Genomic DNA, 20,764 nt, shown 5'->3' on the forward strand with positions numbered 1-20,764 from the left:
AAATTCTCAAATTTTGCATCATGATAGAAATTATCGTACAATCTGCGTACGATAACAATATGCTATCGTACATCGTACGTAGGCACAAAATTATCGTATGTGTACGATAATTATCGTACGGTTCCGAACGCTGCTGGCTGGGTGACAGATGACTGTCCTTCTAATAAATTTATTTTATTTAGACTATAGAGCATTGGTAACAAGACCTGCTCGAACCAAATTAAAATAAAAAATGTCAGAAGTGAAACTTTGGAAAACTAATTTTTAAATCTCATTTAAATTAATTATCCTAATCTGCTCTCTAAACCAAATGTTTTTTGTCAATATACGTAATTATTAGCTGATTTTCAACATACTCGCGGCCGGCTGCTAAACCTGCACGATACAATGCTTATTAAGGTTTTTATCTGGATAATAAAGCTGTTTTTTATAGAGGTATAGAGGTTTGGAATGGAGACGGGCTTTTTGTGATGAAAACCCGTCGGCGTTCCAGAACGCGATGCGGAGCTCAGCCATAAATGGTGCAGAGCTCCGTGATGCAACCCAGGATCAGTGGAATAGGGTCATGCTGCTCCTGGATGGCCATCAGCACCTGGTTCAGTATGCTGATGACCTTAGTGAATCGCGGGTCCAGTGGCGTCACTCGCTTCGTCTTCGTCGCCCCTGTGGGGGCGGCGACCACGGTGGCTTTGGACTCTTAGCTGCGCTGAGTAGGCTGCGATGGGGCGGGCGGTATAGCGCGTGGTGCAGTAGGTGGTGCAGCGCGCAATGCACTATGCGTTTGCCCGGTCGCTGAGGCTGGTTGGCGTCAGCCATGAGCGAGCCGGCGCATCGGCCTCCGATGCGTGGGCGCTGGCAGTGTGCGCACGCGCAGTTGAGGCGGTGCGTGTGATGGTGCCTGGTACCGGGCTGGCCTAACGGTGCATCCACCGGGTTGCGTCGTGTGCGCACCGCCACAATTGGCGCACGTTGACGGGTCCTCGTTAGGGCGCTGGCACTCCCGGGCGGGATGATTGTCCCCAAACCGCACACAGGCAATGGGCCAGTGGCAGTTGTGGGAGGAGTGCTGAAACTGCTGGCAACGTTAGCACTGTGCTGGTCCCCTTCTGCCCCGCCACGCTTGGATAGTGATCCCGGGCATACAGAGGAGCTCGCGTACCTCATATATACCCGGGATTAGACTCGGTGTTCGCTGGAGTTACGCTAATATCAGGCATCCCGGTCTGCGCGGGCGAGCGGTGATCGCGCGCACGTGCTCCGGGACGTACCCGAGCTGGCGCAGGTCTGCCTTCACTAATGCCGGCTCTGTGTTTGCCGGCAGGCCACGAATCCGTAATTTAGCGCTTCTCTTCGCGGGGAGCGAGTACCAGAACCAGGAGGTAGCGCTGGATGTGGCGAACTCCTAGTCCGACTTCGGGATGAAGCGCCTTTGCCAAACAGGGCGTCCGTTAGGCGTGTGGCCAAGGATTTTCTTCAGCTCCCGGAAGTGCGTCGGCCAGTCCAGAAGCACCTCCACGAACAGCGGGTTTGGTCTCCTCTCCTGTGTGGAGGCGTGGGGAAACGCCCTGCGAGCCGGGATAACGCGGCATGCGTGGGTGAGGCGCCTGCGTGCTTTGATTCTCCGCTGCTGGCGTTGCCGTGCGTACGGCAGGAATCGGTGTTACGGGGTTCATAGGCGTCGGTTGCCTGGGCGTAGCCGATCGGACGACGGATGGCAACGATTCGATGGACGGGGCAGGAGACGGCGTCAGTGGACTTGCGACGAACGTCTCCTCACCAGCTACCGTCGAAGGACGCGCTTGAGCAGGGTCGGATTTCCTCGTTGCGCTCGCAGCGAGCGAGACTTGTCCGGACGCTATCATCGCGTCCAGCCCTGCCTCGAGGCCGGAGATCGCCGACCGCACAAAAAATTGCGGCGAAGCGGACGCCGTTTATTCGCACGTCGCGATATCGGCGGTAGGCTTGGCGATGGCATGCTTTACTTTTTCTTTAAGGTGGTAAGGCGAAGGCGCTCGCACGCCAGCACCCCACCAGCCTGGTTCCCAGGATTTGCCTCTGTTGGCAGACCGGACCTAGACCGGAGGGGGTGTCGTGTTGACCCAGAACACCAACGGTGGTCAAAGAAAAAAGGGTTTCAGTAGGCGGTCTCGAGGGGCCCGAGCGCCGGTGTGAGTTGCGAGACATCACCACACGAAGGCAGTCAAGCTCTCCCATATCCCCACAGAAAATAGTCTAGCGGCTCTAAATCGCACGATCTTGGAGGGCAATTAGCGGGTCCGAAACGTGAAACTATGCGGTTACCAAATGTTTCCTTCAATAAACCAATTGTGACACGGGGTGTGTGACATGTTGCGCCGTCTTGTTGAAACCACAGCTCCTGCACATCATGGTTGTTCAATTTATGAATGAAAAAGTCAGTAATCATGGCTCTATAGCAGTCACCATTGACGTTCTCACCAGCATCGTTTTTAACCAACTTCAAAAAAAGAGAAGGTTCTCAATTCATCGGTATGTTTTTTTAACCGTTAAACCTATTTTGAAAATTCTTGTTTTATTTGAAAGCTGATGCTTCTTGTGTGGTCCCATTGCAAAAAACAACCGACTTCAAAACCACTGTTTCCAAACAATAGATGTATTATGCACTGAGAAGTATAAAAATAATTGCGTATTTTATACCATCTTATTAATTATTCTTATTTTAGGTACGATTATTTTTCGATCATATCATAATCAATAATGTACATTCTGCTCTTTACGATCCACAAACCAAATTATGTAAAAATTTTGTTCTACACCAATTGTGCTCAATTTTTACAGCAGAATCATATGCAGTTTATCAGGCATTAATAAGAATACGCGAAATTCACAACTTTAAGAACTTTTTAATAGTAACGGATTATTTAAGCTTAATAAAAGGTTTAACTAATCTTACAGTTACTCTTTTCATCGTCTTTTTTATAAAATAAATAATGCCACCAATAAATACCACCTTGAGCATATTCAAGAGGACTTCCTATGGGTGCCATCACACAAAGGCATAAGGCAGGTAACGAAATGGCTGATAAGACTGCATATGAAGGTATTGATTCAGTTGATGTTAAAAGTGTTATAGAGATTCCTATGACTGATTGTCTCCAATATATTGACCAAGAAATTCAAAAGTTATGGTGCGACATGTGGAAGACAGGCCAAGATAATAAAGGAAAATGGTATGGCCGCATACAAGAAAACATACCTGTCAGACCATGGTACAATCAATTGAAGGATTGCAACAGAGATTTTATTACCACGATAAATAGATTGCGTTTTGGCCATAATACTGCACCGTCACACCTTGCAAGATTGGGTATTGTTGAGAATAAAATTTGCCCACATTGCAATTCAAATGAAGGAACTGTGGAACACCTTATTTTCGACTTCCAAACATTTCAGATTCACAGACTTGTGCTGGCTAGTGAAATCAGTGATTCCAAAATTTTATGTGATTCTTCATCCCGCCCGCCTCCACTTGATCAGTTAACAAAAGTTTTTTTTTTTTTTTTTTTTATTTACAACCCTTACGTCTAGCATTACAGGAATATTCCTAATGCGCTAGTGTAACATTCACCTTAAAAAATAATGTAACATTTAAAATGAGCATTAATTAAAATATAAAAAAAAGAGATACACTTAATCTTACAATATATAGTTAACCTTAACTTAAGAAACCTAATCTTATAATTATTATTTATTGCTATCATAACATATAGCCCACATTGCAATCCTTGTGAGTTCACTCAGAGTGCAACAAAACAGGTCGATCCGTTCGGCCACGACGTTAAGTGTATCAAGCTCGCGTACCAGCGGCGCCTTGTTGACCAAATTGGTGCGCCCGCGCGGCAACGCCAGCAGTGACGGTTTACGCCTCCGCCACACGTACCGGTCCGGCACTCGCAGATTCACCTGCCCTAATACGTCCGCATTAAATATCTTGCCTCTTATTATTTTAAAAATATAAAGAACAAGCGCTAATTCCCTTCTAGACCTTATTTCATTGTATCCGACCATACCCAAAACAAATAGTGTAGGGTACATTAATGGGTAAAATGGGTAAACCCCATAAAGCCTCATGTATAAGAATCTAATAAATTTATTTTGTACCCGCTCCAACATAAGACTATATTTAGCCTCATGTGGAGCCCAAATGACTGCGCTACTTTCCAGTTGACTCCTTACCAACGCGTTGTATAATGCTGTAATAGCGCTTATGTTAGTGAAACCACTAACGGTACGAAGCAAGAAACCCAAATTTCTGTAAGTTTTCTTACAACAATGTCTAATATGATCACGAAACGAAAGCTCAGTGTTTAACCTGACTCCTAAATCTCTGGCATCTGAAACTCTGGACATTGGTATCCCCTCCATATTATAATTATAACAAATAGGGGCCCGTAATTTAGAGAAAGTGATGACTGTACATTTTGAGCTATTAACTGTAATAGGTTGTCCTGGCTCCATTTCACCACTCTGTCTATATCTTGTTGCAGCTTCACACAGTCATTTTCGCCATTCACAGCCAAAGAGAGCTTGAGGTCGTCCGCAAATAACAAACATTTAGCATCCTGGACCACCTGCGGCAGATCGTTGATCATTAAAATAAACTGCAAGGGCCCTAGGTTGCTGCCCTGACTGACACCTGACCTTGTGAAATATGGTTCGGACTTTCGGCCTTTATATTCCACATATTGCTGCCTATCTCTCATATAGCTCGCCAAAAAGGTTAGTAAATGTGGCGTGAACCCGACTGATGCTAACTTTTTGAGCAATACATCCTTATCGACTAAATCAAAGGCTTTTCGAAAATCAAAGTATGCTACATCAGCCTGTCCTCCACCGTCCACGGCTGGAACTATATGAGACATATAGCCGAGAAGGTTGCTGGTAGTGCTTCTCGAAGGCCTAAATCCATGTTGAGACTCTGATAGTTGAGCACTAACTTGAGTATAAATACTACTATGAATGGCCGATTTAATATTTTCGCTGCAACTGCAGCTAACTGTCAACTGACAACACTGCAACTGGCCTGTATCCCTCCACCTGTGTTCCACCTTTAGCTTTCAGCACTGGGACGACTCGGGTCACTTTCCACTTCTCGGGAAACAAAACAAACAGTTGCCTTCAGACACTGATTGTAAATATGAAGTAACGGCTCGGCCAGGACAGACCGGCAGTCTTTAAATATATAAGGTGGTATACCATCCGGTCCCGCAGACTTCTTCGGCTTAAGTTTTTTAAGTGCCTGTCTTACCTCGTCTAAGGTCAAGTGGTCTATGTGCACCCGCGCCGCTCCGTTCACTTCACCCGCTGCCGCTACCGCTGCGCTAACATTCAATTCGGCTTGCTGTGAACTATAGACTGAATGGAAATACTTGCCAAACTCTACAACGCATTGCCCGTCGGTCAATAACACCCCACTCTTCAAAATTTTTAGCGGACCCCGTTACCGGGGCCCCATCGGTGTGAAAGAGCTGAGTGGCAGATTGAACAAGTGAATAGATGCTGACGCTGAACTTCGATTGTCTATAATTTAATATTTTTATAATTCACTTTCGCTCCAGTCTTGTTATAAGAAACACGTCATATTTTAATATCATTGTAATTAGTTTTGTGTAATAAATTATAATTTTTAAAAAGACCTTTTATGATCGTCCGAACATAACTGGCGCAGTCGGTAGGATCGCGGCACTTTCAAAATCAAGTGAACGGTTCTAATCGTAATAACCGCGATCGGGATATAAGAACCTAAAAGGACGATTTACGGGAATTTCGGAAAATTGAAAATCCTGTTCTGGGGCAAAGTCCGGCGGGAGATGCAGAGATTTCGTTAAGTACTCTTTTACTTCCAAGTTCCTTTGCTCTATTTCCTGTCGTAAATTTTTTTTAGATATTATTTTAATCATTACTTCAAATTGGAAAAATAATTTGAATTTTATATGAACATATATTTTATTGTGTGTTGTGGTTAGGCTAAAATCGCCACGGATTTCACACAGATATAGGATACTTCGTAGAATTATTGCATTGTTAAGTAAGGCTAGGGTACAGTGAAAGCTATAATGTCGCTTAAAGATTGCGATAGTGTTATTAAGACTATGGGTGATTTAATTCCGAGATTTAACGGTAACCCCAAAACATTAAATTATTATATACGAGAAGTAGAGAACGTTATTAGTTTAATAGAGCCTGGCTGGCAAGCGCACCCCGTGTTAATAAGTTTAATTAAGAGTAGGCTTAGTGGCGCAGCTATAGATGCTATAGCGTACGAAAACTCACTGGACTCGTGGCTGGAGGTTAAACATGCGTTATTAAGACATTTAGGAGAAACGAGAAACGAGATCCAAGTAATGCAGGAGCTTACTCGAATGCGTCGCCTTAAATCGGAGGACGCCGAAACATTTGGAAAACGACTTAGGGACATATTAGATACATTATTTACAGTCGGAAAACATACCGATAAAAGTTATTATGAAAGTATGGTAATAGAACATTATATAAGTCAGTTAGAATTTAACGTAGGAATAGGTGTTAGGATTATGAAACCCACGTCGTTAGAGCTTACGATTGTTGCGGCTAGACAGGAGGAAGCTAAACTAATTTATTATAGGCAAGCAAATCCTGGTATAAATACTGCATCTACTTCGCAAATAAGACAGAAAACAGATCATTCTAGATTATTCCAACAAAATAATTATTTGCGTTCTATTAATAATAACCCTCCACGATTATTCAATCCTAATTTTGTACCCCAACAAAATAATATGAATTCACAACAACGACAGCAGTGGATACAGTCCAGCCTGCCTTGGAAGAATTCTCACCAAGGTCACAAGACTTCAGGTAATGTACGTAATAATTTTGGACATCAACCCAATATGCCTCAACAAAATATAAATCCGACTCAAAAAGTATCAGATGTAAGTATGAGGTCCGTCACTAAGCCAGAGAAGCCACAATTTGCTTTCGAAGAGTTGTTCTACACTCCGAACGACTACTCTCAGGTAAGTAACCCAATTGATTATGATCACCACCAGTATTTTGAGGAGCAGCCACCTTCTGAAGAAATTCATGAACAAATTATTGGGGAAAACCAGGCAATTACCTCATGTGATGAACTGGATTTTCGGGATGGCAACAACACAGACAACCAGAGCTAGTAAAACTGAATCATCACTATAAAGATCATTTGCCCTATATCGAGATACCTGAATATAAAGGTAAGTTTTTAATAGATACAGGAGCCTCGCGATCGATGATATCACCCGACGCTATAATCGGTACAATTTTTGAACATTGTATAGATCATGAACCTTTTGAAGTTAAAACTGCGCATGGTGTTACTAGACATGACTTAGTAGCTCACCTTCCATTACCACCGGTTTTTAATAATGAATTATTCCACAAATTTCTAATCTTTGACTTTGATCCTAAATATAAAGGTCTAATAGGGCTAAATTTGCTTAAGGTCTTATGCAGTAATATAGATATAAAAAATAAAGTATTACGTACGTCAAGCGCAACTATACCTATTAATTTCGATTACCCAAAAAGAAATATTAGTATTGAACCAAGATGTCAAAAATTAATAAAGGTTAAAACAAATTATGTAGACGGCCAATATTTGCACGAAGATTACTTTTGGAATAATGGTGTAATTTCTCCTGCTGCAATTATTAAAGTAGAGAATGGTTATTTTCGGACGTCTGTACTAAATTTCAATACTGAAAAAGGATTTATAAAATCAACAGCTCCGTTCGTGTTAGAGCCTTATTATAATAATAGTACGGAAACTTCTTGTGAGCTTCATTCAATTACTACTAGATCAGAGATAGATAGAGAACTTTGCAAAAACTTAGAGAAAATTAGAACACATCACATGAACGAAGAGGAAAAGCGAGAAATATCACGTTTATGTTATCAGTACAGGGAATTATTTCACTCTGAAAATATTCCATTAACATTTAACCATTCAGTGAAGCATAAACTTAGGCTTACGGATGAAACACCTGTATATGTTAGAAGTTATAGGCAGTCTCCGCAACAACGCCAAGAGATTCGTAATCAAATAGATAATCTCCTTAAACAAGGAATAATTAAAGAAAGCATTTCTCCTTGGTCATGTCCTGTGCATATTGTACCAAAAAAACCAGATGCATCAGGAAAAATAAAATGGAGGCTTGTAATAGATTATAGAAGACTCAATAACCGTATAATTGAAGATAAATATCCACTTCCAAATATTTATGATATTTTAGATAGGGTAGGTAGAGCACAATATTTCACAACGCTTGATTTAGCTAGCGGATACCATCAGGTGGAAATGGACCCGAGTGACGTAGAAAAAACAGCATTTTCAACAGAAAGAGGTCATTATGAGTTCCTTAGGATGCCATTCGGTTTAAAGAATGCGCCTAGTACTTTCAGCGTCTTATGGACCATATTTTACGAGGTGTAGAAAATGTATTTACTTACCTCGATGACGTAATTATAATTTCTACATCATTACAAGAACACATACATAAGCTAACACAGGTTTTTGAACGTTTTAAAATGCATAATCTCAAGATACAGCTAGATAAGTCAGAGTTTCTCCAAAAACAAGTGACATTTTTAGGCCATGAACTTACAGACCAAGGCTTAAAGCCAAATAGGGACAAAATTAAAGCAGTGCTAGACTTTCCACTTCCAAAAACGCAGAAGGAAGTCAAATGTTTTCTAGGTTTGGTTGGATACTATCGAAAATTTATAAAGACTTTGCAAAACTCACGAAACCTATGACCATATGTCTCAAGAAAAATCATTCAGTCATTCATTCACCTGAGTTCATCGATGCGTTTAACAAATGTAAACAAATATTAACAAATGCACCTCTATTACAATATCCAAATTTTGATGAACCATTTATCCTTACGACAGATGCATCAGAAGTAGCAATTGGTGCAGTACTGTCCCAAGGACGTGTGGGTTTAGATAAACCAGTCGCGTACGCGTCTAGAACTCTACCTGAAACGGAAAATAAGAATAAGAATATCTATTCTACCATAGAGAAAGAGCTGTTAGCGATTATATGGGCAGTAAAATATTTTAGGCCGTATTTGTATGGTAGGAAATTTACCATATACACCGACCACGGTCCGTTAACTTGGTTAATGTAACTTAAAGATCCAAACTCAAAATTAACACGCTGGCGCTTAAAGTTGGCAGAATATGATTATCAAGTAGTTTACAAGAAGGGTCGGCAAAACACTAACGCAGACGCATTGTCAAGGGCAAAAATTTTTCATAATAGTATAGATTCGGAAGCAGTCAACTTCGATGATAATGATGATGATGAAATAATAAATAGAATATTTGAACATGCACGTAGGGAACAGGCAGGCGAACTGCAAACGGACAACCTTGAAGTAAACGAAAACGTCACACCATCAATTTTAGTCACAGAAGGAGATAATATAATGGTAGCAAATGACCCTGAACAACTCGTATCCACTAATCACACACAGCCAGATAATGAGAACAGGGGTATACCTATAATATCTGACGCTATAGATAGACAACAAAAACAATTTCATATTAGGTCGACCCCAGGATCAACTTACCGCATAGAAAATAGGTCAACAAGCTCTAGGTAAGTAATTAAAGATGTGTTTATCCCTGTAAATAATACAGAAGAGGAAATAATTAAATTCTTAAAGGAACATACTGTAGCAGATCGAGTATTTCACTGTTTTTTACATAATGAAGAGTTATACCTTGCATTTTCACGTGTGTATACAACAGTATTTAACGACAGAGGTCCAAAATTATTTAAGTGCACATCACGGGTAACCTTAGTGGAAAATAAAACTGAACAGGAGGATTTAATAAAACAACATCATATAGGAAAAACAATTCATAGGGGAATACAAGAGACATATAAACAACTCCGTAGAAAATATCATTGGCAAAATATGTTACTTAGCATTCAAAAATACATCAATCAATGCGATGTTTGTTTGCGAGCTAAATATGAAAGAAACCCACTGAGACCACCTTTGGCTTTAACGGACACGCCTACAAAACCTATGGAGCATCTCTTCATGGACTTATACTCCACAGGTGGGGCAACTTTTTTAACAGTTATAGATAATTTCTCAAAATTTGCACAAGCCATCAACCTAACTGCATCAAGTAGCGTTCACGTAGCAGATGCACTATTACAAATATTTTCTGTTTTCGGTTTACCCATGAAAATCACTACAGATTCGGATTCGAAATTTGAAAATGATTTAATAAAAGAGATCTTTGCATTACATGATATTAACATACATTTCACAACCCCTTACAACCCTAACTCAAATTCTCCAATAGAACGATTCCATTCCACTATTGCTGAAATAATAAGAATTCAAATAATGACAAATAAAGACGACCCTATGCCTTTATTAATGAAATATGCACTTATCGCCTATAATAATTCAATTCACTCCAGTACTGGGTATACACCACATGAATTAATGTTTGGATATACAGCATCTAGGAATCCACTTGAACTGTATTACCCGAAGGAATTCTATCAAAATTATGTTCTAAAACATAAAAATAACGCAGAAGCTGTACAAGAGTGCGTTACAGCATACATGTCTAAAAATAAGGAGCAGATAATTAGCAAGAGGAACCAGGCAGCACAAGAAGCGGCTTTCAAGGTAGGTGAAACTGTTTACAAACAGGTGGCAAAAACGGCGCGAGACGACAAAACAAAGCCTACTTATAAAGGTCCGTATAAAATAATTCACTTGCATCCTAATAATATAGCCGAAATTATTGGTAGTCATCCGAATGCCAAATCAATAAGAGTTCATTACAAGCTGCTCAGACGGCCTCATCTTGTTACAGGATCTTCATCTCAAGAGCCTTCATGCTCTACGCAGGAGCCCTCGTGCTCTACGCATCAGCTGACGTAGTTATAGACTCAATAGATAATACAAATGGCATTGTACTTATTAAAGAAGGGCAAGTATTTAAGCAGATCGATTCCTTCAGCCTAGTATGTGTATACAATGTTACAGCACTTCAATCTTCGTCACTGAAATTACTTTCACTTTTTATGATAACAAAGTCTTTAGAAGTAAATACAGTATCCGGAGATTCGCATAAAACATACAAAGATCAGTTAAATTACACTTTTACTTTGGTAGATAAGAAACTTAGCTTATTTAGATCTTATTCTAATAATTACAGAGTTAAGCGAGGATTAGTAAACGGGCTTGGCTCAATAGTCAAAGCAATAACTGGAAATTTGGACAATAATGACGCAGAAAAAATAGAACAAGAAATTAGTTCTATACAGAATACCGTTAATAATATTAAAAACAAGCAACAAAAATCATTTTTTTTGGCTGAAAATACTATTAAAGAATTTACCTCAGAATTAGAAAAGATTAATAAGAATCAGAATAAACTAGCCTCGATAGTTAATAATGTTTCTAATAGTTCTAATTTAGTTTATAATCAATTACATTTTCTAGATATATACGTCCAATTAAGTTTTAGTTTACAATTAATTTTAAATAAGCTAATGATATTAGAAAATGCAATTACGTTTGCCCGAATGGAAGTCATGCATCCTAGTATAATTAATCCTCATAATTTAATTAATGAATTACTAAGTATCAAGGAAAACTATTTTCTCAACCCAATCTCGGAAATAGGTATACGTACAATAGATGATATAGAGAAATCTGTGGTGGTTAAAGCTTATAAAACAATGCACACACTAAATTTTATATTAGAAATACCCTCGGTTGACCTCCAGATTTATGACCTTATTCACCTGTACTCCATCCCCGATAAACAAAACCTTACGATAATCCTAAAATCCAAATACCTTGCACTTGGAAGTGAGGGGTACGCTTACCTTGATGACAGATGCCGGCATATCTCCGAGACTACACTTCTATGCAGCCAACTAAATAATTTGTCTATAAAGAAAAATGAAGACTGCATCATCGCACTGGTGCAACACAAACCTGCCAGTTGCACACTAGCTAAAATGGTTTTGCGTAGTGGGAAAATTCAGAAGATCAACGACAACAGCTGGATTGTTATTCCAACAACGGAAGAGCTAGTGAGGAAAATGTGTGATGGAAGGACTCATTACGAAAAAATAAAGGGACCCCAAATCATTACTATTTCAGAAGGATGCGTGATTCAAATAATGAATAGAACACTTCAAGCTCATAGAATTTTTTTAAATATGAATGAAATTATACCATTGCCACATCAACAAGACTATTCATATAAGTCACCAGCTGATTTCACTTTGCATATCGAGGATATATCATTAGACAACATCCGTGGTCTTATTAACCAGGCACGAGAGGTGGAAGATCCAGATGAAGTTAATCTGCCCCTCATCATGGCGACTCCGAGTTTGACTACAGTAATATTATACTTCATAGGCTTCGTGATAATATCCAAAAGATCTATCAATGGCTTAAGAGCAAGCGGATGAAGCCTAACCCAAGAGCCAGTGAAGAAGCCAGCGAGGACGCTGGAGGAAGCTGCAAGTTGCGCTTCCATCTTGAAGAGGGAGGCGTTACCGGGGCACCATCGGTGTGAAAGAGCTGAGTGGCAGATTGAACAAGTGAATAGATGCTGACGCTGAACTTCGATTGTCTATAATTTAATATTTTTATAATTCACTTTCGCTCCAGTCTTGTTATAGTAACACGTCAAATTTTAATATCATTGTAATTAGTTTTGTGTAACAAATTATAATTTTTAAAAAGACCTTTTATGATCGTCCGAACATAACTACCCCTACTACTTTTTTTTGATTTTACATAGTTCCAGAACGACATCGGATCCTTAAGTAGCTGGTTCTGAACGCGACGCTTATTGAGCATTTATTGCTCAAAAAAAGTGTATTAGGGCAATGTACGGGATGCATCCTGAGCAATCGTGTCAACCCATATTTAAAAAACTAGGATTGTTACCTTTGCCGTCGCTTTACATCTTCGAGATATGTATGTTTGTAAAAAAAAATAAAGAATTGTTTAAATCAGCTAATGATCTAAATCCGCGGAAACGACGTGATCCACAAAGACTCGTTCTTCATGATGTTCCAAAAATTACCAAATATAATAAAAGTTGTGTATGTAATTGTGTTCGTATTTATAATAAGTTACCGAGTAGCATAAAAAATTTAAATTCTAGATTATTCAAGAATAAGCTATATAGTTGGCTAAATGATTATAATTTTTATAGTATTAAGGAATTTATGGAAATGAAATTCTGATTATATACATTGTGTTTAAATATTTGCATGCTAGGAATAGTGCTGGCAAAACATGTAAGCTCTTATTATTTATTTAAATTTAAACACCATTGTATACTATGTTTTTTGCAAATAAATATATTATTATTATTATTATTATTATTATAGTGCCGGTGGGTGAAATCTATCATGGCTTTAACACTCACCCTACACTGAGCGAACGCTTCGTAATCATACCTGGACTTACTCGCCTTGTACCGTCGGTGAAGCTTTGCTTTTAGTTCTATGTTGCGAATTATTTCAACCGTGTACCATTCGGGGTAAATGTACCTCGAGGTTACCGGACTTCGCTTTTTTTTGGAACGCAGTCATCGGTGATAGATGTAAGAATGTCATAGAAACAGTTCAAGCTTTCCTCCAACTCTAAATCGTACAATATAGACCAGTCTACCGCCGAAATAGCCGAATACAATGATGGGAAATCAGCCTTATAGAAATTCCAACCAGTTGGCTGGGCTAGTGGTGTACGTACGCTTGCATCGGGTGGATACACGTCGGTTTGCTGATGCGAGGTCAAGGTCAACGCAATCTTGAGAGGCGGGTGGTGCGCGTCCACCGGCACAAGCGGTGCCGCCGCCGCGCATACGGTCACCGTCCCCGTCGAAAGCGAACTTAAAACTAAGTCCAGATATCTGAAATTACAATTCCCTACTTTGTTGCTCTGAATGAACTCGCAATAAGTTTGAAAATATTCAAAATAATTATTTATGGACGTAGAACACGAATATAAATTAAAATCTCCTACAACAACTACTTCACTAAATTTTTTACAGTATTCCTCAATAATACTAAACAGTAGCATATATTCCGTATCACTAGTGGTAGGCGGTATGTAAACTATACATAACAAAAGCAAGAATCTCTCGCGCCTATAGACACTCGCACAAGCTAGTTCAAAGGAATGAGCATCAATGTTGATGTCGCAGTGTACTCGCCGCAGTTCGAAGTGCGGTGTGGCCACGAGAAACGCGCCGCCCTGCTTACGTCCATCTGCTCGGTCACACCTTATAATAGTGTAACCAGGCGGAATTATTTCTGCATCATAAATAGATTTGTTGCATCCCGTTTCCGTGATTGCAAATAAATCTGAATTTGCGGAAGCCAACCCTGCATAAAATTCTTCTAATTTTGTGCGGAGACCTCGTACGTTTTGATAATAAACCGATTTGGCCTGCTTTCTTTGTTTTAGATTTTTCATCTGATCGACGAAACCACACCCATTCAGAAAATTCGACATTAACAGGCCAAATTTCTGGTTCACATAATTTTCCATACAAACTTTCTGGTACTCCTATTATGAATGAAGCATAGTCACTTTCAGTTTTATGTCTTATTTTCTCCACCTTAATTAATATTTCTCCACCACATACTTTTTTAATATATGATTCTAAGTTTTCAATTGTGGTTTCTTTTTTCAGACGCCACACATGTAAATACCTTTTCCTCTCTGTTCCTTCAATGTCCTTGGAATTTGTCATTCCTCCTTTTTTTATCTCCTTATTTGGATACCTACTCCTTCTCGAACGAACTTCTGTCCATACATTATCCTCTATTATGTCATTAGTTCTCATTTGCGGTTCCTCAGTGACAATTTGTCTGTTACTGTAGTTAGATCCCCGCTCTTCAACAACAATACTTTTATCGAGTTCCATCAGTGATTTATTCTTACTACTGGTATTCAGAAATAAATCAATATTTGTTGAAACCGCATTTTTTATGGCCAAACTTGGTTTTGCATCCACCTTCATTTGATTTTGTGCTGCAACCTTTGCAAACGACATCTATGGTTTATTAATGCTTAATTTAGATTTTTTTTCTTGATTCTCAAATTCTTTTAAGCATCCTTCTAGATGTGAGTTTTTAAATTTAAGTTCTTTAATTTCGTCTTCCAATGTGCTCACTCTGTCTGCTTTTTGTTGAATAATGTGCATACTGTTTCGTAATTCCTTTAACTCCAGTTCAGTTCTACTTAGCCGTTCTTGAAGCTGCTTGTTTGATTCTGTTTGGGCCCCCATACAGAACTTCATTTCTGCCCTACATTCTCGTAACTCGGTTAAATAAGGACTGTCGTTGAAATTAAGGATTGGTATATTATCGTTAGATATATCTTTTGATTTCATTCGGTTGCCACGCATCGTGTTAACGTTTACAAACTTATTATTCGGAGTAAATGTTTGATTCAAATTCTGACCCCGGACTGGAGTTTCTGAGTTATTACATTTCGGGTTACTACACATACATTCAGGACATACCCACTGGTTCTTAGCTTCCTCAGTAAGCATCGTAAATGATACCGATGTCCTTGCTAAACACTGCACATGGTATAACTTTTTACATGTTTCTTGAGAACACTTCATATAAGCTATATCAAATATCCCGGCACTACAACCATCACATTTTGTCTCCATTGCAATGGAATAACAACAATTTATACTAATTATTTAAGTAATTACTATTATTCAATATCACAAACGTACACGTCCGCCTCCGTTCACGCGCGGGGGTGAGTTTTTATATGTTATAAACCATTATACAAATATATTAAGAATACAATTCTAACAATATAAAATAAAGTGAATTGATAAGTGAACTGTGAAATGAAAACTATACATATTATTTAGATAGTAAAAAAGACTCGACTTAAAGGTTGATTCGCCCGAGTTGTATTGACTATTGTGTCGTATTCAAAGAGTGAACGTAGTGTTTTAATTCTCTTTGTCAAAGAGTATAATAATATATAGGGAAGCGGTCGTCCGTCGTATTTATTATTTACTTTCTTTTCTTGAAATAGAGAAATATTATTTCATGCTATTTTCATGCTTTGTGTTGACTACTTGAAGACCTAAATAGTTAAATACGTACCTATTGGTTATTACAAATTACAATTTAAAAATCAGTTTGAAATGGCAGCGGTTCTTAAGAAGCGAGCTTTAGCGGAGTATAACAAATCCTTTCAGGTTATTATTTATGTAAACAAAAATAAACCTCCAAATATTATACACAAAAACGATTATTAATTAATACGAATGAAATGATTATTATTTTGTAGGAGGGACCGTCATCGAAAAAGCTGCATCTAGTCAAGAAACCCCTCATTGGAAGTTCAGCTGCTGCCTTTGTGGGTCTTTTGGAGAAATGTAAATCCAGTGATGAGGCTTTACAGTTACTATTAAGAATATCTGATTGTCTTCAATTTCAAGAATCCGATGTTGAGGAAGCTATCAAGAAACTGTCTGAGCATTTTCAGTCAGAAGAAGAATCAGTTGTTCGTGTGAAAATATTGTGGCTCTATTGTGATATTGGCCTGGAGTGTCCTGGAGCTAACTTAAACAATTTAATTGAAGAGACTATACATTTGATCAAGAATGAAACATCACATAAGGTACCAAGATTTTAATATTTCACGATCTAAACAAAGTAATATTAGACATATTTTCTTACATTTATGTAAGATTATTATTTATTTATATTAAGTACCTATATTATTCAATTTCTTAGTTTTTGAAGGTGATTTAGTTGAGTTTTGGTTGTTAATAACAGAAATTTAAAAGGTTAAAGACATTTACACATTAATTTAATAGCCTCAAAACAAAAGATATACTTAGCGCTTTTCTTTTATATATAAATTAATTTTTAATCTGGAAACAAAAATGGTCCTCCATAGGTTACCTTTCAGCACTGCGTAACCACTAGTAAGTTAATTTTTATTATGCATTGTGACATTAATTAAGTCAGTATAAAACACAGCTTAGTTGTTGTATGATGTATGCACAACATAGCTGAACATAAGTCAGAGTGGTTTCAGTATGTTCTTAATAATTTAAAGATAAAGACAAAGAACATGTATTTTTTTTTCCTCTATTTTTTAACAATGTGTCTAGCTTGTCCACTGACATAGGCCTCCTCTAGAACCTTCCAGTGCCCTCTCTCCCGCGCTTCTCTACTCTAAACTGGTCCAGCAACCTTCTTTATGTCATCTTCCCACCTTAGTATCTGTCTGCCTCTCTTTCTTTTAGCATCTCTCGGGTACCAATGGGTGAGTTTCTGTGACCACTTGTTTGGGCCTCTGATTGTATGACCCGTCCATTTCCACTTAAGTTTTTTCACAGTTTTTGTTATGGGGATCACCATTGTTAATGTCCTTTAATTTTATGTCCAATAGGCTCCTCTGCATGGTGTTTTGGCATACTTCCAGTTTTCTCATTTTTTTGCTTGTAAGGGCCCAGGTTTGGCATCCATAGGACATACATGGTGTTATGCAGGTGTTTAAAATCTTGCCTTTTTCTAATGCTGGAATCTCCTTACTTTTCATGATAAATTAGTAATAATAATATAGTGTGGATTAAAAAATGTTGAAAACACTTGTACCTCTCGGTGACTACATGTTTTTGAAGAAACTACTTTGAGGTGTCACTTGAGGCGTGACTGTGTGTCTCCTTTCATGTTATTTTTGTTTAAAGCATATATTTTGGACATGTTGCAGATGCTTATGGTTATCTTAACTGAACCTTGTATTTGTCTGTTTTTCTAAGGATTAGTCATATAAGGAAGAATAGAATAGAATAGAAAGTAACATTGTACAATTAAACATATTATTCAATAGCCTGAGGGTGGTCGCTCCATTCCCAATCTGTAGTATCATTAAGAAAGTCATTTATGTTATAGTAACCTTTACCACACAAATGTTTTTTAAATTTTTTTTGAATAACGTAATACTTTTGTTTTGAACATTTTCTGGGATCCTGTTGTAAAAGCATATACATCGCCCCACAAAAGACTTAGCCGAGTAGTAGGCATTATAAGCTTATGTCAGTTCCTGGTGTTAACATTTATGACAGTTTCTCGCAAATTCACTTATGTGCATATGAACATACATTCTTTTATTGTTCTGAATTGAAATCTATGCCAGCACTACCTATCCCACTTTCCAATGAAAAACAGATACATGTGCAACTAAAACTTAAAAGCCGCAGTAAAAGGTGCCACAGTACTAACTATCTAGCCAACACCTTAGGCACTTGTCCCACTAAAGATGAACAAAAAATAATTAGATGTAGAAGCAAGAAACAAGTCAGGGTGCAAGTGTAGTTCTGATATTTTGTCTCTTTTTTTATTTTTTTATGAAAATAAGGGACGGGACGAGCAGGACATTCATCTGATGATGATACGCCCTACCCAATACAATGCAGTGCAACTCAGGATTCTTGAAAAACCCAAAAATTCTGAGCAGCACTACACTAGCACTCGTCACCTTGAGACATAAGATGTTAAGTCTCATTTGCCCAGTAATTTCACTAGCTATACACTATACATATATATACTAGACACAATAGTCAGTACAACCCTTCAGACCGAAATACAGAGTAATGTATACACATACTGTTTGACAGCAGAAATAGGCGCCGTTGTAGTGGCACCTGTAGTTGTGTGGTACCCATAATCTAGCCGGCTTCCTGTGCATAGGAGCCTCCCTCCCTATAGTGAGTGTATGACTGTGATGGGATACTAGTCACACTGGGAGTCACTCATCTAATGTTTTCTTGTTGCTGCAATAAAGTAATGGATAGAGTCCTCACCAGGCAGGATGTACCGTTATATCAACTTTAAATATTCTTATTCATATATAGTCTATATCTGTTGTACAGTTATTCACTTATTCACTGGTGTAAGTGCCATATTTCAAAAAGCCTTTCACTGATAATATTTAAGCCACAAGATTTATTTTACAGGTAATAGCTCAAGGTATAGCAACACTGATAAAACTGGGTAGCAGACTTTCAGAGGACAAAACCCTCATGAACCGCCTTGTAGCTGTGGCCAGGGATAATCTAAAGGACACAAGTCACCAGGTGAAGTGTAGATGCTTGCAACTAATCAGCGAGCTCTATCCAATATGTCCAGAAGCAGACAGAACAGCAGAAATGACAGCGGAAGCAGATATTATTGTAAAATTGCTCAGTGATTACAGTAATGCTGAGGTGAGTTCAATTGATATTCATTATTTTTATCATAACATTTACATATGACTGACAGATTGATTGTAATATTTTTCTGTATATTGATACATTGTGCCATTGGGCACCAAAATTCCATATATTGAAGTGAAATAGAAAGTAAAAAAATTATAATAAACAGTTACAAACTGTATAGATATTTCTTAACAGATATAATTTATATATCTGTATATGTTTATGTGTATTTTTGTTAATTACAGGATGCAAGGGTGCGCTGTGAAGCATTCAAGTCATTGTTAGTCCTTCATGAGCGGGGCTTGACACTCAGTGCACAGATATATGAACATGTATGTGCTGCACTCTCAGATGACTATGAAATTGTAAGGGAAGTAGCGCTGAAACTTGTGTGGCTTCTGGGCAATAAATATCCTGAGAAGTAAGTAAAACAATTGTTATTGTGGTATAGAGTTATACTTAATACATTTACATGCTAGGTGGCAATGCAATGGCCACATACTCCAACTAACCCAGTGGCTTCCAGATTTTAGAATGACATAATTTGCGAGGATTCTTTTACAGTTGCTCATCCACTGGAGCACATCCCAGGATAATTATTTCATCTACACCTAGACAACCTCTGCACTTAGTGCTGAACGTTAAATACATTTTAAAGTATAAATGTTTGTTCTGTCTAAGACAACATTACCAGTGGCCGGAACTTTGGGTTGAATAAATAAAGTTACTAGTAGACTTATTATTTTAATGTAATTTGTAACATACTTAGATAAACAATTTGGTTTGTGGAAAGAGCCTGCCCTGCTCTCCAAAATCATGGAGAGCATAATTAACTGCCACCTCTTGGTATACCTAGAGGGTAACCAGTTGATCAACGACCGACAGTACGGCTTTCGCCATGGTCGATCGGCAGGTGATCTTCTGGTATACCTAACACATAGATGGGCGGTGGCTATCGAAAGCAAGGGGGAAGGCCTGGCAGTTAGCCTCGATATAACGAAGGCCTTTGATCGTGTATGGCAGAAGACGCTTCGCAAAAGTTCCATCATTTGGGTTTCCCGAGAGCTTATGCAAGTGGACCTCCAGCTTCCTCACTGGACGCAGCATACGGGTCGTTATCGACGGTTATTGCTCGAATCCCAAGCCCGTGAACGCTGGAGTGCCCCAAGGCCGTGTGCTAACTGTTTCTTCTGCATATCAATGATATGTTGGATCCCTCCAACATACATTGCTATGCAGACGACAGCACGGGTGATGCCGTATACACGGGCCATGCAGGTTTCTCTAGGGAAATAGTCGACCAGTGCCGGGAGAGACTTGTGTCTTCTATCGAGTCCTCTCTTGAGAAGGTCACGGAATGGGGTAAATTGAACCTTGTCCAATTTAACCCCCAGAAGACTCAAGTTTTCGCTTTTACTTTACCTCTAAAAAAATCCCATTT

General features: G+C 38.7%; 1 protein-coding gene across 1 annotated transcript in view; it reads left to right on the forward strand.

The window, feature by feature from the left end:
* Positions 1-16,089: 16,089 nt before the first annotated feature.
* The window catches only part of LOC126966217 (integrator complex subunit 4), a 35,169-nt gene continuing 30,494 nt past the window's right edge, over positions 16,090-20,764 (forward strand). Inside the window, exons 1-4 of the mRNA XM_050810161.1 lie at positions 16,090-16,311; positions 16,404-16,736; positions 19,084-19,332; positions 19,569-19,744. Coding sequence (XP_050666118.1) covers positions 16,258-16,311; positions 16,404-16,736; positions 19,084-19,332; positions 19,569-19,744 — 812 coding nt within the window. The 5' untranslated portion in view covers positions 16,090-16,257. The remainder of the gene's footprint in view (positions 16,312-16,403; positions 16,737-19,083; positions 19,333-19,568; positions 19,745-20,764) is intronic.

Source organism: Leptidea sinapis, chromosome 9 (genome assembly GCF_905404315.1).
Source record: "Leptidea sinapis chromosome 9, ilLepSina1.1, whole genome shotgun sequence".
Taxonomy (NCBI): Eukaryota; Metazoa; Arthropoda; class Insecta; order Lepidoptera; family Pieridae; genus Leptidea; species Leptidea sinapis.